At 33.8% G+C, this 26,775-nt stretch overlaps 1 protein-coding gene across 5 annotated transcripts in view; it reads right to left on the bottom strand.

Annotated features, from left to right (window-relative positions):
* The window catches only part of ACOX1 (acyl-CoA oxidase 1), a 185,864-nt gene that overhangs the window by 41,957 nt on the left and 117,132 nt on the right, over positions 1 to 26,775 (bottom strand). For all 5 annotated transcript variants that reach the window (XM_081755468.1, XM_081755467.1, XM_081755466.1 and 2 more), the window contains exon 10: positions 11,127 to 11,273. In XM_081755468.1, coding sequence (XP_081611594.1) covers positions 11,127 to 11,273 — 147 coding nt within the window. The remainder of the gene's footprint in view (positions 1 to 11,126; positions 11,274 to 26,775) is intronic.

Raw genomic sequence — 26,775 nt, forward strand, 5'->3', positions numbered from 1 at the left:
AATTTTTTATTGTCCTTTTCGTTGTATTCTTTTTTCACAATGCCTCTTAAAGGCCTAGATGTTGGCAGTTTAAATGGTGTTGGGAAAATTTACCCGGATGTGTCATAGTTGAAATGCTCAAGCATCAACTAGGAGAGGACAAGGTTTTAGTGTAGAAGCTGTTCATTTGAATCGTGAGGGAATTTGGCAGCCCTGCACACTTCAGCTGTAAGAATTGTAAGTCAGCGCTCGTTGGCTTTTGGAGCCAATTCACTAACCTGTATTTTTTTTATGAATGACTTAAACCTGTGTTACTAAATAATAGTTCACAGGATGGCGCGACGCAGGCCATCATCGCCTTTTAACTCATTTGTATGTTAAAATGTTTAATGAATTAGTAGCTATATTATCTAATCCATATACATATTCGTTTTAGTTGTTCTATATGTATTGATGTGAAATATCAATATTAGATAAAGTCGTTCAAGGTGGATCACCACCCGGAAGTCAGTATAAGCATTAGTTCATTACCTTAACTAATGCGTAACGAAATGGCACATATTATAAGTATTGCACTACAAAATAGAGTTATGTGTCAGCTACAACATAAGATACTATTCCTGTGCTTATGTATTCTATCTAAAAAAAAAAAAAAAGTAACATATACGAGGAAAACTTTATGAGTTTTAAGATGAATACGCAAGATGGCGCTTGCTGTTAAATTTTGCTACTCCTGTATTCAGTTTTATGAAATTTTTACTTACAAGCATAAATTATTTTACAACTAGTCTCTCATTACGGAATATGGATATTATATGACTGATTCTCCCGTTATGTTTTACATTTTATCCAAATATTATTCTATGTTTACGGAAATAGTTTTAGCGGCTGAATCTCATGCTTGCGCAAAACGCCATAATGCTTCGTTGCCAAACTTGCATGTGTACTGTTGCAGTCACAGTAGTAGGATAATTCCTTGTTAGCGTTTAAAGTCCAGAGGCAGAACCTGAGATATCGATCACTATGGGAAGATAGTAGTTCTTAATATTGCTTGTAGCTCACCTATCTACCAAAAAACAAAAACATTACCAAAATATCCAAAAAAGGACTTTAAAAATTGAGAAAACTGTCAGGTATCGAAGTTTGTGAATTATTTTTCAATTTTAAACTGTTGCCATGTAAATATTATACACACGTATAATAGCAAAGATAGTCTTTTTAAGATAGTCATTTTGAACGTTAAATATGTAATGTGTTTTCTTTCTTTCTTTTGGGTTAATTTAACTTCGAGGGACCAATACAAACCATGAAGGTAAATACGGGCTCCAGAGCCGAGTACCGAAACAAAGATATAAATTCTGATAAAGGTAGATAACGAGCCCTGCGGGGCTTCTAACCCCCTTCGGGCGCTCAGCTGTATTTTGTGAAGTAAGTAATTCTAGCCCCTCATAATTAAAATTTATCCCTTTCTTTTTCTTCTTTTCTTTATATCTTTGTTTATTTTTTACTAAAACTTAATTTGCTTAGGAAAAACAATACATATTCTTGATACTAATTTATGTTTTTGAGCTTTCATATATACACGAATAGTTTCCTGAACCCGTTAGTGGAAAATACTAATTAATTTCACTTAATATTAAAACAATTCATAAAACTGTACAGCTTGAATTATTTTTTCTTTTACCCTATAAATAAAAGAAAGTATGTATAGCTTCAGTTCAGAAATGCAAACATTCCTGTAAAACTTCAAATCTTTCTCTATTCCAGGACTGCGGTGGCTCCGTGGTAGAGCACTGACATTTGGTACGTGGGGTCCCTGGTCCGATCCCAGTGTGTGCCAGGTGGCTTTTATGGTGGGCAAACACCATGTTTGTAGGTTTTCTCGGGGTTTCCCTGTGTGCTCCTACTTTTCTCATTCTATCATTTCATTCATTCTTATCATCACCGTCTCCTTTAGCCTACATGGCATAATCGAGAAACATGAGTTTTTTCTTTTTTTCTGAGACGCCCTATCATTGTGCTCCGAAGGAAAGGTAGATAGTGATGATGATGACAACGAATGAAATGGCTGAATGAAAGAAAGGGAGAGACTCGGAGAAAACGCACACACGTGGTTTTGTCCACCACAAAGCCCACCTAGCGCGAGCTGGGATCCAGCCAAAAATGTCACCCACCGGAAGTGAGTGATCTATGTCTAGCTCTTATTGATCCAATATTTTGACCGTAAGTGATACGTTTACGACTTGCGGTTTCATGGAACCCATGTTTGGGGCGTTGAGTCTATACCAACAAATAATTTATTGTTATCTCTTACCTTCTTTGCTCTATGCACTTTGAAAGTGTGCTACGGGACAATACAAAGTGACTCAATGAAGTAGCTACAATCGTTGGCATAAGTCAAAGTTCAACCTGTGACATTTTCCACGCTGTTCTGAGATTTCAGAATGTGTACGCCAGGATGGTATCACCCCAGCTGATAGACGAACTGAAGCAGCGATGTATTGATGTATCACGAGATTTTGCCGCGCCGCAAACGAGAAGGTAGTGCCTTTCGGAAGAGATTTGTTACTGGGTATGAAACATAGGTGCACTATTACATTCCGGAAGTAAGAAAGCGAGCATGGAATTGCAGTATTCATTATCGGACACAATCATTTACAGGGAAGCTAGTACTTACTCTCTTCTGGGACCAAAAGAGTGTCATTTTGGAGCATTAGAACCTAGGGGACGCATAGTCAATAATATCTTGTATTCCGATCTCCAAAAACATCCTAAATCTGCTATACAAAGTGACGCGGACTTCTGACAACAAATTTCCTTCTACAACATAACAATACTCGGCCTCATACTACTGCCTGTGCAATGGCTGTGATAATTGAAAACCTTCATTTCGAGTGTCTACTCCATCCTCCTTGCGTACCGGATTTCGCCACAGTGGATATCTCTTAAAGAGGCACTAGAGAGAAAGAGATTGCAATCTGATGAAGACGTGGAACAAATGGTGCATGACTGGTTGCGTACCCAATCATTTTTTTTTTTTAAGAGGCATTGGAACATTGTAAGTGATGGAAAACTTATATTGAGCGTAGAGTGGATTATAAAAAAAAAAAAAAATGAAATTCATGTGTTTCATACTCGCTCATTTTTTTAAAGACAGTTTTTTAAGGTTTTCATTTGACTGATCTCAAAACACTAAAAAACTGTTATTTTCGTAAGTACTGGATATGGAAGTGGAGATACAATTTTAACAAACGGTTCCAAGAACCTGTTCAGGCGAAGCAGGTGAATGACACCATTGAAGAAAGGCAATATACTCTTCCAACGATAAGACCATATACGCCCACGGAGGAGACAAGGGGCAATTTCTTCACTCTGGATTTTCGAAAAGTGTTTGGTTGTTTGAAAACGCTTTTATCCAGAAACACACCTCAAGGCACATTATATTTGGTTACACCCACTAGAATATTTAATATAGGCCTATATAATATTTATTGTAGAAATATTTAATGTAGTTCACAAAGTTATGCAATGTGCCTCAATAATAAGTGTTTTGCATTAAGCGTTATGCGCATCAACATATGTCGGGCTTTTGCGCTTCCCCACCCTTGGAAAAATCCTGCAGGTGTTTCTGGATAAAAGTGTTGTTATTCGGAACTTATTATCTTCAAGTGTGCATAGTATGAAGTATGAACCAGTACTGAAAGGTAGCGTACAACTGTTTTGAATATACGCCACCATAAACAAGAATTTGAGAATTCATACTTGAGTTTGTTATTGTCGAAGATAATGTGAAATATGAAGCACAGCAATCAAGATGCAAAATCAAGTACTTGTGAAACACGTGGAGGTTAAATACTAGTAGATTTTAATAAACCTAGCTGCAAATAGCTCGGTAGGTAGATCACCTCCGACGCACGAAATCGCTGACTCGATCCCAATTCTCGCCAGGACTTTGTGTAGGGTAGGGCACATAGTGTGCATGGATTTTCTCGTTGTTTTCCTACTTCTTTCAGTCTACAATTTCGATAATCCTCATCACTGCTCCTTTTAGATTCGGAGTATTATCATGGAATATTATACTAGAAAATTAAAAACAGCGCCTTCAGCACTCTTTACACGTGCTAATCGCGTAGCTTTACTCGCTATAAGCCTCAGATTCCTCATATAAGGCAGTTTTCATATAACGCAGTTTAAGCCGTATTTGGTCCAGAAAGCCCTTAAATTTTAGCCATAATGATTATGCTCTCTAAAGTAAAGTTGCATTGCGGAATTCAACTTTTCAAAAATACCTGCACTGGGGAACACAACTTACAAAATACCTACACAAGAACACAACTTACAAAATACCACGTTCAAAGGAACTAAGAGTATGTTTTGACTCTTTGAAAAGACCGGATTTATGTAATGTTTTTGTATTTGTATACTTATTTTTAATTTGCACCTTTTGAGGCATTTAGTTATAGATAAATGTATAATATCTCTGTCGTTGCTGAGAAAATTTTAGTTACCCCTAAATGCAGTTTGAGTCGAATTTTGCCCAGAATACGCTGGAATGTTAGCCATCCCTGCACAAGAACACAACTTACAAAATACCACGTTCAAAGGAACTAAGAGTATGTTTTGACTCTTTGAAAAGACCGGATTTATGTAATGTTTTTGTATTTGTATACTTATTTTTAATTTGCACCTTTTGAGGCATTTAGTTATAGATAAATGCATAATATCTCTGTCGTTGCTGAGAAAATTTTAGTTACCCCTAAATGCAGTTTGAGTCGAATTTTGCCCAGAATACGCTGGAATGTTAGCCATCGTATTTAAGCTCCTAAAGTAATGCTGCACCGAGGATTGCAACTTCGGTTATTAAATACCATTTTTGAACGGACTAAGAATCTTTTTTGTCCAAAAGGATAATTTATGTGATAATTTAGTATTTGTACACATATTCTTAATATGCACCGTAAAGGCATCTAGTTATAAATAAATGTATAACGTTTCATTCCCATTTTCTAACAAACTATTACTATAAAAATGATATTTTCCCTTAAATGCAATTTAAGTTGCACTTTGACCAGAAAACGCTGGAATTTTAGCCATGATAATTAAGCCTCTAAAATAGAGCTACACCAGGGATTGCAACTACGCTTATAAAATACGATTTTTGAGTGTACTGAAGGTCTGTTCTGTCCAAAAGATGAAATTTATGTAATGATTTTGTATTAGTACACGTATTCTTAACCTGCACCGTAAAGGCATCTAGTTTCAGAGAAGTATACGAATAACATTTCTTGAGTTGAAAAAAAATCACTTTTGATCAAAGAATATAATTAATTCTTATTTTAAAGCTGGCAGTATTGAGTGAAAGGAAAATAAAAACTTTCATTTCAATTCGTAGCAAATCATGTATAAAATGTGATCGTGTCTAAACACTTTTCTATCCGTAACTCATGTGGCAACATCGCATGGGTCGCAATGTGCTCTGTCATCTAGTGAGAAAGTTTTACCCTCAAGATGACTAGCGATCTAGCTTAATAAATATATAGATTTTTACCTAGGTATTGGAATTTCATTAAGTTTGTAGCAAATCTTTCGTGCACTTAGTAATGAAAAGATAATCAGTATTTGAGTTTCATTAGTATACTTTAATATGTATATTAATATATTGTGTTAGTATATTTTAATTATTTTTATTGAATAGTGTATATGTAAAATGAAAATAGCTATTTCAATGTGGGGGAAAAAAAAATCAGTTCCTTTTATGAAATTTTGATCAGTCCGTCTACTGCTCAACGACTCACACATGATAGAGAGAAAACCTAACTTTTGTTTTGTTTTGTTTTGAAAATTTATACAAGTGAAAAATCTGATTGATTAATTTTACTTAAGTTTTTATTTACTTTAATACAAAAGAGGCAATAGTTGAAACTTTCGCTACATGATTCATATGAACAAAATATTCGTAACCAAAGAATTATTTTGTTGCTTAACCGATGGTCTTCATGTTTATTAGTTTGAAAGGAGAGAAACATTATTCTAAATCAGTACTTGTCAATAAACTCACTAATAAAATTTAACGAAATTAAAATTAAATTTAAGGAATTTTCGTATCGAAAGAAAAAGAAACAGAATATTTCAACTTGTTGTTTAATCACTATAACGCTGTATGATGTAGTAATGGGCTAATAATTAAGAAAACCAGGCACGTGGATATTGATAATACTCACTGAGTGAACAAAATGATCGCATTTGGAAACATTAGCAATTGAGCATTATAAATAGTTTATGGCTATTCTTAAGATGCCAAAAGGCTACTGAAGAGCGGCATCTTTACCTACATTTATTGCTATGACGTATGCGTATTTTAACGTGACGCTAAAGACCATGAAAGGGCAGCTCACGTTTGGAGATAGTTACTCCTTGTTACTTTTCGAATGCCTAGTTCATTAAGACTAGATCAGTAGAGAAGATTTATTGTAAATGTTTGATACTGTTTAGAGGTGGATAGTACAGTATATCCCTCTTATAATGTTTGTTTCCAATTGATGTCCGTGAATGTTCCAGTAGAGTTCTACTTTGTCATTGCCATTGAGATAATTTGTTGAGAACAGTATTGTGTGTGCTTGTTTTAGTTAATGATCACATGTTCACCAAATATTGAAAAGAAATCAGTGCACTAGCGTTCATATCCATGTAAATTAATGATTTAATGATTAATTTATATTCAATCCATGTAAATTAATGATTTAATGATTAATTTATATTCAATCCAGGTAAATTAATGATTTAATGATTAATTTATATTCAATCCATGTAAATTAATGATTTAATGATTAATTTATATTCATGATTTAATGAAAATGTAAAATTTGAAAGAAAGAAAAAGAAAAATATTTCTGTCATATTGGTTTTGATAACAGTAAGTTAGAACAAATCATTTTGTGAGTTGACACGTGATTACAAATTTATCGGAAATCTTTCAACATGTTTTCCATTCTGTCGTTTGAGCAATATGATTATTGAGATTTTGAACAACTTTTGTATATTTTCAACATTTCTTTGACACTTAGTAAATTGCAATTTAACATTTTATTAGTTGATATATGATTAATACAATAATTATTTTATAGAATGCTTGTTTTAAAAATTGTGTTGTTTATTAATACTTTTATGTGTGAATATATGCGCTATTTCATATAGTTATTTTTTATGTTAGGTTAGATACTTACATTTAGTAGTTACTTATGAATGGCATAATTTTAATTTGAATAAGATTTGTTTATTGGTTCAGTTTTGTTGTGAAAAGGTGCATACACACGTTACACTACACTATTACACACATGTTAGGAATTTCGATCATAGTGCTTCGACCGTTCTCAGGCAGCGTTTACACAACCAACATTATTAGGCAACACTTCTGAAAATAATACACACATTTTCTATTATTGTTCAGTGATTAAGTATTTTTGTCTCAATGCTTATTCGTATATTCATTTGGGTTCGCGTGTTTAATATGATTTTAAATAAGGTATATTCTATATTCAGGGAAAAAGGTTGAGAAACTAATTGAAATGTGAATCCATGGTGCGAAACCAATAATGAAAAAAAAAAAAAAAACTATAAATGAAATAATAATGAATATTTTACCAATGGTGGCTTTATATAATAAGAGGTGGTTTATTGTCACACAGGCTGAATAACCTTACACTTAATTAAACAAGTAAAATGTGCTCTACTATATACAGTGAGGTCCCAATATAAAGATTCCCACAGTGAACTTTCGGTGATGTGAATTCATATACAGGGTATTCCACAACATAGTGATTTCCCAGTGACATCTCAGTATAGTCCATTAACCCTTCAACGGCCAGGATTCTCTTCGCAAATTAAATCAATTTACTTGGATCCCTACGGGTGCCAAAAGGATGTCACCGGATCCTGGGCTCATTTATCAAAACGGGAAAACAGTGCTTATTTCAAACTTATTAAACGAACCTCATATATGAAAGAACGTTCTCGAAACTGTTCTCTCACAAGTTTGGTATGCTTTCTTATGTGTTTGTGTGCTTAGCCCTTGTCTTAAGACCATATTTGGTCAAAAAACAGGGAGGCTGCCCACGCGATGTACCCATTCTTTGTGACTGTCCCTTGGATCTGGACTTTCGGGACTTTTTCCTTCCATCTACGTTCTGTTATTGCTAAAGTTGATTGGAGCAACGCAGTTAGTTGTGCGTGAATTCGTTTGGACGCTTGTCCATTGAGATAGGCCGCCCGTAAGCAAAGCTTGGATGTGTCACTCAAAGTTTTTGTGTGTCGTTACATGAAGAAAGTTTTCTTTGCTTGGGTTAAGCATTTGAAAACATGATACCTACTGGAAAGTTGAACACGCTTATTTCCATGTTAAAGTGTCTATTATCGATGTTGTGATTCATTAAATTTAAATACTGACCTATGCTCCTATGCGTCAAATAATTGTACAACATTTGTGGCGACCAGAGGCAGAGATCAAGAGCAGTGATTGCGAGAACGTGAAGGCATCAGTGTCAATGAGTTTGGGAAATCAATCGTGGAACCTACCATCAACCCCTGCACCTAATTGGGACTCAACACCAGGATTACTACAACCTCAAGATAAGTTGTCCGGTCGAAGAGTATAGTGAGTACTTTTAATATATCCTAATCAACATGTTAGTCACCTTATGTTTATATACTAAACAGGTATATTAACGGCCGTATAAATTAAAAACAAGAAATTTCTCATTTGTATAATTAATGTTATTTCGCTTGTTATTTGTTTAAAATCATTATACGTGTCACATGTTTATGAGGTAGAATTTCATTTGCTTGCGAGGTTAGTTTTAGTTCACCATAACCAGGGTTCATACAAAAATATTGATCTCAATTTCCCTGAATTTTCCAGGTTTTCCAGATATTAAATTTTGCAATTTCCAGGTCTAGTGGAAGAAACTAACAAAAAGATAACATATAAATTTTAAGAATAATATATTTATACATTTAAGAATGGCTACCCTTCTCCCCAATGAACGATTGCAATTAAATACTGAATCACAAGAAAATAAATAATTAAAATAAATAAAATTTAAAATACTGAAAACTTTGTTCCATACTTGAAAACATTCAAAATATACAAGAATATTGAACTCAATTTCCCTGTTATTTCCAGGTTTTTTATTAGATATGATCGATTTCCCTGAATTATCCAGGATTTTTTCTTCCAAAATCAATTTCCCTGAGAATTCCAGGTATTCCAGGATTTCCAGGTAGTGTATGAACCCTGTCCTCACTTAATTAATGTACCATTTATTGATACATTTTTCTTTTTTTTACAGTACCTATATATTTTGTCCGAGTTTCAAAGCTTCGGCCGTACAGAAATATGGGTATGGATAGATTCGTCTTCGTCGTGGCATAGCTGGGAAAGAGAGAGAGAGAGGGAAAAAAATACGACGAGATACTAGCAAAGTAAATAGGATTTTGCGTTACACGCCCACGACGAAAACCGATCTTAGGCTTGAACACTCCGTGATATTTTAGTCCAGCGTTATCCCGCTGAAATACGGCTTCCAGTGTTGTTTGGAAGACAAGAAGACGTCCGCTTCTAATACTTCTCTGATGTAGCGGTAACTAGTAAGGTTTCCTTCAATGAGTAGCAGTCAAGAATACGTACTTACGAAGTAGATACAAAATAGATTATAGTAGACTCTCATCACAATTAGACATATTTCACATTGCAACTTTTACATTTTGCAAATATGCACATAAATTGTTTTCAAGATGTCTTCCACGAACTGATGGTATAAATTTTTACCACTCTTTTATCACAACATCTTATACCAATAAGTATATATAACTTATTAATTCCATACTTACGGTGTTGTTTGGAAGACTTTTTTATAGTCTATATATATATATATATATATATATCGATTTCCCTGAATTATCCAGGATTTTTTCCCTGAATCAAAAAAAAAAAAATCCACCTTTCCATATTAATATATGCGTTGGACCTCCTCTCAGCTCTGATGCGACGAGGAATGGGGTCATTGAGGTCCTGAATTATAGTAAGTGGAATATTTCGCCATTCCAAGTGTGGTGTATCACTCAGTTCCGTGAGAGGATAGAGGTGGAAATCTGCATCGGATTCATGTCTCCGAAACGAACCACAGATCTTCAATTATGCTTAGATTCGGGAATTGAGCGGAAAGGAAGTGTTAAGATACTTTCGATGTTCCTAAACCACGTCGAATGACTCTAGCTGAGTGAATGGCCGCATTATGATACCAGGACTCACTGAAAACCAAAATATTGTGGCCCAAAGCATCAAAGAGCTGCCACCATGTTTCACGGTTGAGCGAAGACACTGCAGATCATATGCTTCTCTAGGCGTCCACGTCCGCCACAGATAAACATGCCTTGTGGTTTGAGATAAGGTAAACTATGACTCATCCGACAACATCACACGTTTCCAGTCATCAGCAATCCATATTGCATTTTCGCTGCAACATTGGCGCCGTAACAAAGCGTGATGTTCTTTATCAGCGGTTTCGACCGTGCAACCCGACCTCGTATGTCCATGTAACGTAAGTTGCGGTAAACTATTATTGTTGACATAGGTTCTGGGAGATGGTGCTTGAGTTCCTTCAGCACCTGCATCACAATGGCACGACGGCTCTGAGTAACAACCCGCTTTATTATTCGCAGAAACCTCTCAATGAGAGTTTTCTTCCGACCAGTGTTTTTCGCTGCCGATGTATTTTGTCGTGAGTTTTGAAGGCCGTTATTATCTTGTGACACACCTAGCACACTTGTCACTTGCACTAAATAACCGAACGGCAACAATTAGCCCTCTTTGGAAATGAAATAGACCGTCCATTTTACACTATCACAGTCTGCTCAGTTCGCTACACACTGCCGTTCTACTGCTTCTCACGTAGTATGGAGTTAGCCCTAACACATCACCACCAACAGCACAGCGCTTCGGTCGCCGCCTGACCATCATTAAACCAGACCTTTGACGTACTTCCAATTTCATGGTACCCATTAAATTTATAAGGATCTGTATACCTAGGTATATACACTTACTAATAAATTATACAATGACAATATTGTTCTCATTTCAATAAAATGCTTACCCTCCGGCAACTTCTTTGTAGCATTCTATTAAACACTGTATATTATTAGTCCAAGTCTTCTTTCCTCTAGTTACTGACCACAAGTAATCAACAGTTGATGTTATCTTTTCTCGCAGACCACCACGCTGATATGCTTTAATGAGGTATCTAAAAAGTATACATTATACATATATGTAAACTATATATATAATTTTAACATCGTAAAAACATCAAAAATATACTAAGCATCTTCAAAATAGAATAGACAAAAAATACAAAATGATATACAATGAAACTGGACGTCAAGACCAGTTGAAGCCTTTCTTGTCTCTTTTTCCTAACCATTAAAAACGTTTCATATTATTGTTTTGACTGAAAACTTCATCTATTCGAAATAGTAATAATAATGTTTTAAGAAAATGTAGCATTCTACTCGCTCTTTAAAATTAAGATTCCATGTATCACTAAATATTGTTTAATATTTTATCCAAGCAACCTATTCTTAAACTCTAGTTTGCGGACTTCTTGAACGTATAGTTCGGGTTTGCAAGTAAAACTAAATTTTATTTAACTTCATTATTAAAAATACGAGTATAAAGACTACATTATGCAATATAATTATGCGTTCTTTATTATTATTATTAGTGAAGCTGGATTTGACGCTGTTTGATATCTACAAACTAAACCTAATATTCTAACAATATATAGTAAAAATACACTGATCATACCTGAATTTTTTTTTACCTTTTATTAAAAAGCAAGTCGTCCGTCAAAATGCACATCATATCAAAGATGTTTTCGAAATCAAAATTTTAAGAAATGCTGCTCTAAATTAAAGAGCATTCACAGAGGATACTGAACGAAAAATCTTTAATTTACTGTACTACCATGAGCAAAATAAATGACGCGTCTCTTTATTCTGAAGTTTTTTGAAAATATCTGTTTTCTTTATATGTTCGAAATTTCGGAAGGTTTCCCCAGCAGGACAGGTTAATAACAAACCCGTTTTTAATATTTGTGTTAGATATTAGCTTAAAATAAATAAATTAGAAGCAAAAACATTAAATCGACAGAAATCTCGAGAATTACCAACTCTGCTAAAGTGGGAAATTTTCAAGAACGCGAGGGAATTCTGCAGTTCAACACGAAGCAGCGACATCTATGTCATTGAGAGAGACGTGGATTAGATCTACAAACGAAACTTTTAACGAAACATTTCTAATGTGTCTTATTACATGCATTATCAGCGAACTCCAAATATATGAATATATGCTAAGTATTAACGTATAGATAGAGCAAATAGTGGAAATTACCTATGGAAAAAGACGAATTCTTAGCACAATCGTAATGAAAAATCGTCTTTACCGTAGAACAGGTTCAGTTCACGTAAGAGAACAAGTAGCTCAGTTGGTTAAAGCAACTAGTCTGTGTGCCGAAGGTATTGCGTTCGAACCCCATGGAAGTGACGTTGTAATTTTTATTACTGTGGTTATTTTATTTATTTTTTATGTGGGTAAAAATCAAATTGTAACATATGTGTAAAACTCATGACGATACCAAAAAAAAAAAAAAAAAAAAAAAATGCCGTTCTCGCACTTGCATTAGTGTCTCTAATTTTTGTTTGCAAACAGTTTCGTAATAATTTCCCCTGTGCTCACTACTCACTACATGCTCACTGGTGCATAACGAATGTTTTCCAGTAAATGTTAATTCTAATTTGGAGAATTTTATAGTTTCACAATGTTTCTCGCTTGATAGTCTTCTATCTACTTTTTTGGGCACTTTGATAACAGATTTCCCTATTAAATGTTTAATTTCCCCTATATATATTTAATTACAGAAAAGTTTTACATGTATTTGTCTTAAATTGAAATTGTTTTGAATTTACCACATGAGGTAAGTAGCCCGAAGGAGGAGAACTGAAGTAACTGATATTCTACGTAAACGCAACCTATTGTAGAATTATTATGCTTCTTAACTTCAGCACATAATCTTTACGTTGGTCAGACAGAGAAAAACCCTGTTTTTTCCTCTCCTATGACCACTCATCTTAAAGCTCTACATGTAATGATTCGTGTCACATAATTTCGGCTCTCCAAAGACATTTATTATTATTATTATTATTCCTGAATATGCCACCCTTACATAATGCAACTTTAGATATCTTGGTTTAAGTGCTTTCTTTAGTAATAATTTGAGCAACCATGTAACAAAATTTAAAATGTATGAGGGGCCACGAAGTTTTATTTCCCCCCCTCTCTTTTCAGCACCGTCCCAACAGAAAGTATATAATTTCTGACAAGCAGAATAGACAAAATGAATAAGAAATATATTTAAAGTAACCTTTCCTCCTTCGTGAATGGAATATCACGTAACATTTTTTATTCTACTGAAGACGACCCTAGGCCGTTATGGTTAGGTAACACAAGTTGCTGTGACCAACTGAGTTTCGATTTCTTACGCGAAAGAAGTCTGTTATATTACGAGGCATGCTTTTCATTAGCAAAACTGTTCGAAGTAATACGAACATGGCTCAAGAACAGAGACGGAACTGAATTACCACTCGATTGACCTTGAGGCCAAATCACCAAAGAGTAGCTATAAACGTAAGTTCAGCATGCATTTCTGTGGAGTTCTGTTCAGTATTCCTATCTGCCAATCACGCTTGTTTGTAAGAGTAATATTTTACAAACCTAACCTTTCCATAGAGCACAATAGCAAAAGAATAAAAGGGAAGGAATTCTTTCCCTTGTGAACGTTGGATACCACCATGTGCAAAAAAACTGTCGCGTCTCCTTGAAGTGATATTTTATCGAAAATAAATAACTCTTTTCCCTTTATATATCCGAAGTTTTTGAGGGTTTCAAAATGAGGAAACGTTACTGACAAACAAGGACGCATTTAGGGGTGGGTACAGGGGGTCCGGACCCCCTCTGAAATCCCAACTTTTCTGTAAATTTAGCCTAATTTTTGGGATTATCTTTTAAAATTTTATTATAATTTATCCTAATATTGAAGTCGGGCCCCTTCCGAAATAAATTACTGTATACGTGCCTGCTGACAATTTTCAATATATTCGTTAAATAATAAAGTAAAATAATTAAATTAGGAGCAAAAAGCTTCAACACGGGCTAACTTTTGTCCACTGCCAATATTGTTAGAAGGGATATTAATAGCAAAAACTGCTAGTCAATGCTGAACCTTGAAACTTCACCCCGAACACCAAGTCTATTATTGAGAACTAAATATGAAACATTTTATCAAAACTTATCTAGCTTTTATCTGGCATGAAATTATTATATACACTAAAATGCACTATCCTAAAATGTGTATCTAAACATTGCTCTACATATCTACGAAGCAATGAAAATTTTTTATCGAAATATTTGGGCAGGAAACTCTAACAGCCATTTTATTTAAATCGTAATAAACCCTGTAACCGTGCGTTAACGTGAAGACAAAGCTTGGTCCATTGGTAATGTGTTGGAAGAATGAAAACTCAATGTTCGTAGGTTCGAATTTATCCACTCACCAGAACATTTTATTCTTATGTGTAACGATGAAATAAGAAAGAAAAAATGTATAACCGTTAAGACAAAAATTCAACCAAGTCTGAAGAGAACAATACTAAAATAGTAACACAATGACGTCAACCAAGAATTATTTCATGTAGCGTTTGGACGAAATTACAACTGTCAACAATTGCAAAAGTAAAAACAGGCTGATAGGCGTAATGTAGTCTAGACTTCTGAATGCATTTACTTCCTCAAAACTTCCGTCTCGTCACTGGTATGCCCTTAGTCATGGTAAAACCTTTCAATTGGAAGTGAAATGACAAACTAAAACAGTTTTAAATCAATAAATGTCTATGTGTAAAAGTAGGTGTCTCTTATCTGTAGTTCTGAGTTCCTTTTACTTTGAAGTGACAAATGAGAGAAGAAAGTATGGTGATCGAAAAAAAAATCAAATTTGAGATTTCAACGAATTTACACGTATTATAGCCCCTAATACCGAAAAAGTTATTTTTTGATACATGTCCATCTGTTCGTCCGTCCGTTCGCTACACTTTTCTGTGCACTCGCCTAGAGGCCAACCGTTCAACTTATCTGCACCAAATTTTAGTTTAAGATTTTCATAGTATTTCCTATAGTTTCTTTTATTTCCCTCCTACTCCCAAAACAAGGGTAGTTTCCTGTACGATGAAAATAGAAAAAATATATTTTCTAATAACTGGCTCTAACGATCTTGTTTTCTTTCTTTTTTTATAAATCAATATTTAATTAGCAACCCTATTTTGTGGTATAAGGTATTTATCTGAGAAAAATCTACAAGGGGTAGTTGATACTTAGGGGTGAGTTTTTTCTCAGTGATTTTCTCAAAATGGACTCAAGTGTTTTCGTTCATATTTCAAAAATAAATATTTCATTAATAACTTAACAATATGGCATAAATAACTCGTTTGTCCTAAAAAAAAAAATGCGAGGGGTAGTTTATTCTTGGTGGAGTGTGTTGTCTGGGTGATTTTCTCAAAAATGACTCAAAAGAGTTTATTCGTATTTAAAAAATACATATTTCGTTAATAACCGAATAATATGGCAAAACTCGTTTGTCCTGAAAAAAAATATACGAGGGGTAATTTACTCTTGGGGGTGTTTTTCCTCCACGGTTTTCTCTAAAATGAATCAAGCAATTTTGTTCGTACTCAGAAATAAATATTTCATTAAAAACCTAATAATATGGAATAACTCGCTTGCCCTGAAAGAATCCTCAAGAGATAGTTTATTCGGGGAGTTATTTTTCCCTCACGATTTTCTCAAAACTTACGTGGACAATTTTATCGATAATTCACAAATAAATATTTCATTAATAACCCTATATTTTAGTATGTCATTTCTATGAAAAACAATTACGACGGATAGATTATTTTGGGGGTCAAGGTTTTTCCCAACAATTTTCTCGAACGACAGGCAATTTTGTTCAAATTTCGCAAATAAATATTTCATTAATAAGCAAAAGTATATCTTAACTCATTGTTCGAAACAATTCACAAGAGGTAGGTTACTTCTGACGTGTTCTTTTTGAACGACTTTCTCGAAAATGACTCATTTGATTTTTTCATATTTCATAAACAATTATTGCATTAATTGCTCTATTATATGTCTAATGAAAATGTGCTCAAAGTGTGAGTTAGTTTTGTAGTGTGGATTTTCTTCAATCGAAGTTTTTTATTCGATAATCTGACATTCGATGTATTTGAATAATACGATATTTTTTTTTTTCGTATTATCCAAATACACACTTCAGTAACAACTGCGGCCTAACACAGTTAAGAAATTGAATTGAAAAAGTTTAGTGCGGTGGCCCTGTAATTGAATATTTTTTGGTAAACACCCTAGCTTTTTGTGGTAAACTCAGGCTTTTCTTTTTCGAGCGACAAAAGAGAGAAGAAAATATGGTGATTGTGAAAATAGTATATCAAATTCAGATTTCAACGGATTTACATACTTCATGGCGTCTACATACCGGAAATGTGATTTTTCGATACCCGTCCTTCCGGTCCGTCCGTTCGGTACACTTTTCTGTGCACTCGCCTAGAGGCCATACCGTTCAACGTATCTACACCAAATTTTAAACTTAGGGTTTACATAGTATTCCTACAGGAGATTTTCCCATTTTTTTCCTACCGCCTAAAATAAGTGTGGTTTACTAACAGCCGAAAATCAAAAAAAGCTATTTTCTCCAAAATGGTTTTAACAATTGTGTTTATTTTTCATTAATCAATATTTAATTAACAACCCTATATTGCAGTATCAGATATTTCTCTTAGAAAAATTTACGAGGGGTAGTTTATTCTTGGAGGTGACTTTTTCTCGACGATGTTCTCAGAAAGGACACTGGCAAATTTTGTACACACTTCATAAACAAATATTTAACCTTGCAGCATGGTATAAGTCAATTGACATGTAGTAGCTTATTCTTGGAGTTGAATTTATTTCCAGTGAGTTTCTCAAACACGACCAGTTGGCAACACTGTATCTCGACAACGAAGCTGAACTCGAAAACTGCAAGAGGGCTATTTGTCTCCTTTTGATGTCAGGAATCATCTCCCGAAGTTTGTGGACATCTTTCAGGTTCACCCTTAATGAAGCTTCTTTTCGAAAAGTTAACTATTAACTTTAGACATTGTTTATTTTTTAAAAAAAATCACAAATGCCGTTATTAATTTTAAGGCAGAGAGCTACTTTTGAGAGAATAGATCTTTAAAAATAATTTTAAAACTTAGACTTTTGTTTTCGAGACATTCCAGACAAGACGAGACATTTTAAAAGCTATCTCGTGTCCAAAACATTTGTTACGTCTTCTTTTGGATGTCACAAAGCGCGTCTCGTCTCTTTCTCGAGACATGTCTTATCTCGTGCGCATTCGTTAACACTTGGGAAGGATTATCTTTCTACTCAAAGCATTGTTTTTATAATGGTTGCATATTTATGATAATTGCCGTCAACATAAATTACAGTTCTTTCAGTTGAATTAATTGTTTATTATTATTATTGAAATTAAAATTAAATGGAATATCTAGTTTAACGTTGCACGATTATGCACCTACGCTAAGGGAGAATGATGATGAATGAAATGATGAAATGAAGAAAGTGGGAGGAAAATGGAAAATTCCAAGAAAACCCATACCCATGCACACGGTATTTGTCTACCTCAAATTTCACTTGGCGCGAAGTGGAGTCGAGCAACGGACCCCATGAATGCTCTATTATTATTATTATTATTATTATTATTATTATAATTGAAGTGAGCTTAACGAGTTTCAACCGTCCGACTCAACCAATGTTTGGGTGCCTGTTCGTTCGTCTACTCCATGACAACTTTTCATAAAAGACATTTCCTTTTAATGAAACTAGTAAGTGCCTTTTAGCTTTGAGAAGTAACTATGCTTGGAATTTGAAATCTGCAAAATATAAGAGGTAAAATTAACCAAATGGTCCAAGTTTACACTAATGTATACAAAACAATTTTGCAATATCAATTACGTGAATCTTGTCCCATAAAGAAGCCGAAACCCCTACACCAAAGAGCCCTCCGAGATTTGATAATTGTCCACAAGGACTGAAATTGTCATTTGATGCCAAGACTTTAATATGAAGCCAATAATTTCTTTAAAATAGACGAAAAATTCGAAAGTTATAAGCATTTTCATATTTTTGCCTTTTCCCATAATGGAGCCGTAGCACACTATACTGATGAGCCCCCCCCCCCCCCCCGACTCCAGGATTTGATCATTCTCCATCGGACTGAAATTGCCATTTGGAACCATCACTTTAATACGAAGCCCAAAAATTCTTTAAAATAGACGAAAAATTCGAACGTTAGAAACATTTTAATATTTTTGCCTTTTCTCATAAGGGGCCCGTATTAGCCTACACTGAAGAGCCCCACGAGATTTGATCCTTGACCACTGGGACTGAAATTTTCATTTGAAACCAAAACTTTAATATGAATCCAAAAATTAAACTTTTACATCAATTTAAACTGACTGGGTTCCAGTTCACCCCACTATTATGTTTAGTTTAGTAAAGTGGTAATTTGTGACAGCTTCACATCATCAAAAGAATCTTTCACTACCCTCCCTCCCAGAAGTTTGTGCTGAATCCGCCACTGGATTCAATAGACATTTTTTCTATTCTTTTTATCACCTTGTTGGGGCTCCCTCGTACAAATAAAGAAGCGGTAATATTACAATCAAGGGGCGCTATATATTAGGTATTTCTTTAGTTACCTACCCCTAACCGCACAGGGCCATCTTTGGTAGAATAAAAAAATGCTACGTGATATTCCAATCATGAAAGGGGAGAGGATGCTGTAAATATATTTCTTATTCATTTTGTCTACCCTGCTTATGAGAAATTACTTTCTGTTGGAAGGGTACTGAAATGAGAGGGGCAAAATAAAACGCCGTACCCCCTCCTACATGGTTGTTCAAATAATTACTAAAGAAAGCACTATAGACTAAGATATCTAAGATTTAAACTAAGAAACTAAGATATCCTTACATTATGTAAGGATGGCATATTCAGGATTATTATTATTATTATTATTATTATTATTATTATTATTATTATTATTACTATTGTATGAATGTTTTTGGAGCACCGAAGTTTTGTGATTCGAACAATGGAATGTAGAGGTTTAAGATGGGTGGTCATAGGGAGGAAAAACCAGATTTTTTTTCTGTCTGACTCTCTAACGTGAAGATTATGTGCTGATGGCAAGAAGTATCATCATTCTACAATAGATAGCTTTTACGTAGAATATCAATTACTTGAGTTTTCCTCCTTCGAGCTACTTATCTCATGTGGTAAATTCAAAACAATTTCAATTTAATACAAATACATTGTAAAACTTTTCCGTAATTAAACATCTAGGGAAAATTAAACATTTAATAGGGAAATCTGTTATCAAAATATCCAAACAAGTAGATAGAAGACTATCTAGTGAGAAATATTGAGAAACTTTATAAAATTCTCCAAATTAGGATTAACATTTACTGGGAAACAACGCGCCAGCGAGCATTACGTATAGTGAGCAGTGAGCACAGGGGAAATAATTACTAACCTTTTTGCAAACAAAATTAGGGATGCTAATGCAAGTGCGACAACGACATTTTTCTTTTTTTGGTATCGTCATGAATTTTACACATATGTTACAATTTGATTCTTTCCCACATAAAAAAATAAATAAAATAACCATAATAATAAAAATGACAACGTCACTTCCATCTGGATTCGAACCCGCTACCTTCCGTATACAGACTAGTTGCTTTAACCAACTGAGCTATTTGTTTCCTTACGTGAACTGACCCTGTTCTACGGTAAAGACGATTTTTCATTACGGTCGCGCTACCAATTCGTCCTTTTCCATAGACAATTTCCACTTTTTGCTCTATCTTTACGTTAATACTTGGCATATATTCATATATTTGGAGTTTGCAGATAATGCACGAAATAAGACATATTAGAAATATTTCGTTAAAAGTTTCGTTTGTAGATTTTATCCACATTTCTCTCAGTGACATAGATGCCGCTGCTTCGTGTTGAACTGTAGAATTCCCTCGCGTTCTTGAAAATTTCCCACTTTAGCAGAGTTGGTAATTCTCGAGATTTCTGTCGATTTAATGTTTTTTGCTTCTAATTTATTTATTTTAAGCTAATATCTAACACAAATATTAAAAACGGGTTTGTTATTAACCTGTCCTGCTGGGGAAACCTTTCGAAATTTCGAACATATAAAGAAAACAGAGATATTTTCAAAAAATTTCAAAATAAAGAGACGCGTCATTTATATTGCTCATGGTAGTACATGTTTCCAAAAATTACGATCTTTTTACGTAATTTCTGTACTATCTACTGGGGATCGGATGGGTAGCGTAGTGGTTAACATACCGGCACGGTGCGCCGAAGATCCCGGGTTCGAGTCCCGGTCCAGTTATCCACTTTTTCACTCTTTTTGTATCATTGAATTTGCATTTTCAGAGGATCTGGTGTGTAAAAAGTCCGGTTGTTTCCTCCGTTCATTAATATATAAACAAATTCAGTTGTTGTTAAGTATTTTTAGAAATGGGTGCTAGCAGGGATGTGCCCATGGAGGCACACTCTCCAAGCCCCAGAAAAATTTTTGTAGCCCTCTCTCAGAAGTTCCATTCCAGTTATAAAATACTTTGAGCATGTCTTGCCCGAAAAAATCTTGTTTTATAACATTTTGAACCTATTCCATTGGCACTGAAAAAGTATACAAAAATTTGGTTCGAAAAATGGCTAAAGAGAGAGAGAGAATGAAACTTTATGTTAATTCATATACGATAAATATTGTTCGCAAACTGCTGCATCATTTTCAATGTTACAATAATTTTAAAGTAAGAATATACAATATTTTTTAAAACTTATGAAACCAATTATCATAATTATATTATTGATGGAAAATGATTAAATATCTAACAATAAACATTGCATTATAAGCAAAAGTAGTAAGTACACTTTGATGTCCATAGAGATATCACATATTTAAAGATCTAGAGTTCGACGAAATTAGTCCGGATATCCACTGAGTATTGACCCAATGCATGTGCAACCTTATCACGTGTTTTCGTAAACTCTTAAACACTTCCGAGATAAATCTCCCTGCGAATTAAAATGCATTACAATAAAAACAGAAAAGCTAAAATACGAGTAATAATATTTTAAAATTTTTTTATTTGTTTGCTACTCTTACTTATATTAGCATATGGAGCTCTATTGGCTATATGGTTGACATATTGCGGAAGAGACCGAAGGCGCGTACACTAACCATATTCAATTTCCGGTGGAGGTGTATATGGTTCGGATTCCACGTTAAAATTAGGTCCACACTTCATATAACCTTGGTGGGACACAAAAACTCCAAACCAACCAACCAATATAAGCTCATGCAACAAATTTGCTCAATAAAAGGTAAAATAAGATTATGAAATATTTACTACTGTATTACTTATTTAGCTCTTTACTGAAAATTTAAGTGGATATTTTCGCAATTTTTAGTGTATAGTTGCATGCATATTTAAAGGTTTGTTAGTGCATATCGATTCGAAGTCTTCGTATTATTTACAGGAGCGATGAGCAGCTACAAGTTATTCTTATTTAATCGAATAAGACTGATTCAAAAATTAGTTTCAAGCCCAAGCTAGAAAGCGATAATTAATTGAATAAGGAGAATGTCTGGCACGTTATTATTACTAACTTAATAAAATAAAACAGTCCCTTCATTATTCTCGGACATCTTTGATATGACGTGCATTTTGACGGCCTCCTCTTCCTTACTGTCAATGAATCTCCTTCGTTGTTCGCATTTCAGTTATAATCTTTGTGTGTTCTGGATTTTGAGAAATTATATGATTGCTTTCCAGATAATTTGACTATTAGGCATGTGAGTTACTCACGTTAGTCACAAAAGAGTTCTTGGCAATTTTTTACAGGATATATATAGGAATAAGAGGACTATTTTATTATTAATATAATTATTGAATTATTTATGTTTGACTTCCCTAAAAGTAACAACAAATTCACTTCATATTTTTAAAGGAAAGTTCCTTCTAGCTACCTCTACACTCATGACAAATGTGCTTATTCTAATCTCATGAAATGTAATGCTTCCATAAACTTATCATGTCTTCTGGTAACGATACAAAGAATAAAATTAATGAAATCAAGCGTTAAGGTCGAAGGATAAAATGACATTCTGAAATTCAAATGCACTATTAGGTAAAATTCAAATATGTCCTATTAGACATTCAGATTCATGAAAACAGGATTTCTAATACTCCGTGTTTGGGATTGTCAAATAGACTAACAATGATGTACGAAAATGTAACTTAAAACACGGTTTCACACTCCTCATTAATAGAAGAGACTGTAACTGGCTACAACCATTAAGTCTGTAGACAGAAGTTCTCATTCGGAAGTTTAAGAAATTCAATAATATAAATTCAATATTATGACTGAACATAATATAAACATCAGAGTTAAAACCATATCTGGGATTCAAAAAGGAAATAAAACCAGTTCAGATTTGTCCCAGCCTTTATTTACTAGTAGTCACAAAATTAAATTTTTTTGAGATAACGTCCCACGTTTATGCCTGTTAGGCTAAGGGAGCACAAAAGTAAAGAATGTATGTTTGCGTACGTCGTCTTCACAAACGGAAAGAAATTTGTCTGAATCTTCCTACACCCGAAAAAAACTGATAAACGCAATTTGAATAAGAGACGAGACAAGACTATAAGTTTTATTAACATGAATTAAAACTTTAAATTTTCAATCACAATGATAGCAATTTATAGTTTGTGCATTGTGTCTGTGTCTGCGTAAGGTAACGACAAACCATGTATCATCATTCTTAGCACGCTTATTACCGTTACACTGGGACAGTAAACTTCGTGACGACTGTTTACGTTCCAACAACGTGTATAGTACACAACGTAAACAAATATTCTGGTGACCCTTAAGAATGTCTACAAGGATGTCAATTTTCAGTGTTAAATATTATTGTGTATGAGATAATGACAATAACTTAATTATGTTTTTTTCAGTTTACATGTATTCGATCATATATTACTGTGCAAATGTGCATGTTCATTTAATGGAGGAATATTCAATGTTTAGTAGATATTCAATTTTGTCTTTGTATTTTACTAAATTTACGTTAATCATGTTTATTACCATTCACGATTGATTTCATTGTATGATCCTTATTTTGTATCAATTTTCACAATTGTATGTGTCTTTATATGTACACTGTATATGTATAGCCATTCATACATCAGTCCATCCATCAATTTAAACATACACATACATATATACATACATATACACATACATAGATACATGGGTATATACATACATACATACATACACATATACATACATAGACATACACATACATATATACATACATATACACATACATAGATACATGGGTATATACATACATACATACATATACACATAATACATACATGCAAATATACATACGTACATACACACACACAAAGCTTAAATTTTGTTCCATGCAAATATCGGTAAGGGGACATTGTTTGGCATACTCTGCAATACAAGGTTACAGTGTTGCCAACTCAAGATAAACTTGTATTTTTTCAAATTGCACTAGTTCAGGGTATTACATATTTTATATCTACCTGTAAACTGACAACATACAGCACCGCACTTACCATGCAGTGCTGGAAGGACATTCCAGTATCACAAATATTACAAAACAACCAAATTTTAGAGGATTCTGCAACAGTAATAACGCAAGTGAGACGGATGGGGTAATGCACAGCCAAAGTACTATTTGTCGAACAAGTAAATGTACACTTGTTTGTGAATCTGGCATTCCTACATTGACTAGTGTCAAGAATGTAAGAATTAAATTACTTAAATCTATAGTTTTGTTTAGAGAGAAAATGGAAGTCTGGAATACATTACGTAAGTAAGCAGAACTTGTAAATACAAATAATGCATAGTGCAGATAAGTGATGACAACGTACGAGAAACACGAAAGAATTTATGAAACAAAGAAAAATATCATAGAAGAATCGGGGTGGGGACACAGAATTCGATTGAAGTAACGACATCAATGGCAACGTATTGGGGCGAAATTGTTGTAGTCCAATAGTTAAGATAGCCAAATAAGAATTTGAAGGACCATAGTTCGAATCCACTCACTGTTCTTTCGTTTTTGTTTCTATTTTTACGTTTCTTCATAGACCAAATGTTTTAATATTTTTCTCTAAAGTAAGGCAGAAATGCCATTGTCGTTGAAAATATAATTTTGACAATCAAAACTAAGTTTCTATGATCATGGAAACAGACATTTATTTACGCCACGAAAATATAAATGAAATATAAACGAAAACTTTTGCGAAAAATATAAACGAAAACAACTGAACCATTTATTAGAAAACTGTCTTGAAATAACTTCCCGAGATTAAATTACCCACAGGTCTTTTTGGTAAAGAATTATCTACTCCGCGTTATTGGATTTTTAATGAAATATTTGTTTCTGAAATAATAATAAAAATCGCCTGAGTCACAGTGTAAAAATAAAAGTATTTAAACACGTTTACAACAGATTTCGAGGGGAAAATGGGTCAAATATTATGTAACAGGGTTGGCAAAAACCGTGGTTTTTATTAAAAAAACCAAATAAACCGGTTTTTTGGTTTAAACCAGGTTTTTTTGGTTTAAACCAGGTTTTAATGGTTTAAATAATTTGCTCTATATATTCATATCATATATGGACAGAAATAAGTTTGTTTCGCCTTGATGTTATTATGCAACAACCGGGTTATGCTGGAAGGGGTCACATAAGCTTAAAGCGGAATAAAAACCGCTTCTCGAGTTACATCCGAGAGAAATTGTCCTCCATTTGAACTCGGAACCAGGACTAATTGGCCACAAATGCGATACGTCTGCCGACTCACTCATGAAGGAATCCTGATAAAAAAAAAAAAAAAAAAAAAAAAAAAAAAATACGTTGTACTGATCTTTACATGCTTCTTAATATAACTGTCAAGAGTCATTTCAGAAGGACAAAAAGATAAACAGTTGCACAAGTGAAACCATTACACAGAATTACATATGAACAATTTCAAAGTACTACGGAGTACAGAAGAACTAATTTAGTTCAAGTTAGTTAACAACGACTTTTATTGGTCCAAATTAAAGAAATACACCGACTTAATCTGCATATCAATAAGAAAAGTGAGTAAAGATACGAATTATTATTTGAGAATTATTTGGCTCAGACTCATTTATACATAAATAGATACCAAAGATACTTATTTCACTAAATGCCTCTCGTGGGGTCTGTATGACCCTCCCCCCCACACACAAAAAGTACGGCATTTTCGATTTTTTTTAATCAATAGTAAACATTGAAACGCAACAATATTTAGAATTTTTCTTCGATTTCAATTACATAACAATAATAACTACAAAATATCACAAAATAAACATTTATAAACTTATAAAAAAAAAGTTGCTTTTGTAGTATAATCTTTTGGAGTAATGAATGGGGAATTTAGGTCTGAATATAATACGAATAATATACGGGAGTGAAACGTGATAACCCACAAATGTGTGTTCATCAAGGTTTTACAAACACACTTTTACGAACATTTTTTTGTTGTTTGGTTTAAACCAGCCAACCCTGTTATGTAAGAATTAGTTTGTGTCTATTTAAAAACGCTAACTCAAAATATTATTCCAGTAAGACGAGTTTATAACAATTTTCTTGTCGAACATTTTGGAAACGAAGTTATGCTATTTTTTGCACACATATATGAGAATTAATTGCAAACACAGTATGATAACTACGTTTAGGCCTCAAGTTTTATAATGATGTAGCCTATCATCATATACAAGATATAACTTTTTAACAGAAACGGCCCACAGAATTTTTCCAAAGAGTGGAGCAAAATTTCGACACTAGCGAAGTCGCGATTATATACATCTTGATACATATAGAATTTTATGTAAATCTATTATTATTGACGAAAGTGCATAACTTTATTAACTACAGTAAACACAAAGTATATTAAATATCCCAGTGGGTGAGTAAGCAAATCTAATGTTTCGATTAACAGAACCTCTTTTGAAAATCCAGGGCCGCCGCTGTGAGTGCCCATGTTTCTTAATGATGAAAGAATTTTTATAAACAGATTTGAATCTAATTTCTCAGATGGTATTCTTGAATATATAAAAAATATGGGCACAAAGTTTGGCTTCCTACACCAAGATAAAGCACAATCAACCCGGGTTCGATTCCCGGAGAGAGCTCATGTGGTTCGGATTCCACGTTCAGCAATTTCTTGAAAATACCTGACACAAATATGAAGACTGTCAAGTTATCTATTTTGAAACGCGTAGCATGAAGTTTGTCTCCTGACTTACCTCGGATTTTTTCGTTCTTGGTATAGCTGTCGTTACGGTATCAACATTGTTTTACTTTCTGATTTATCTGAGTATTTGTATTTATATTTCATTTTATCCTCTTTCTTATTCCATGACTTTACTTCAGCAAGTCACTGTGTCTGGCCAGAATTTGAAGCCCTGACCTTAGATCTTCC

The sequence above is a fragment of the Thermobia domestica genome, chromosome 4 (assembly GCF_964235325.1).
Source record: "Thermobia domestica chromosome 4, izTheDome1.hap1.1, whole genome shotgun sequence".
NCBI lineage: Eukaryota > Metazoa > Arthropoda > Insecta > Zygentoma > Lepismatidae > Thermobia > Thermobia domestica.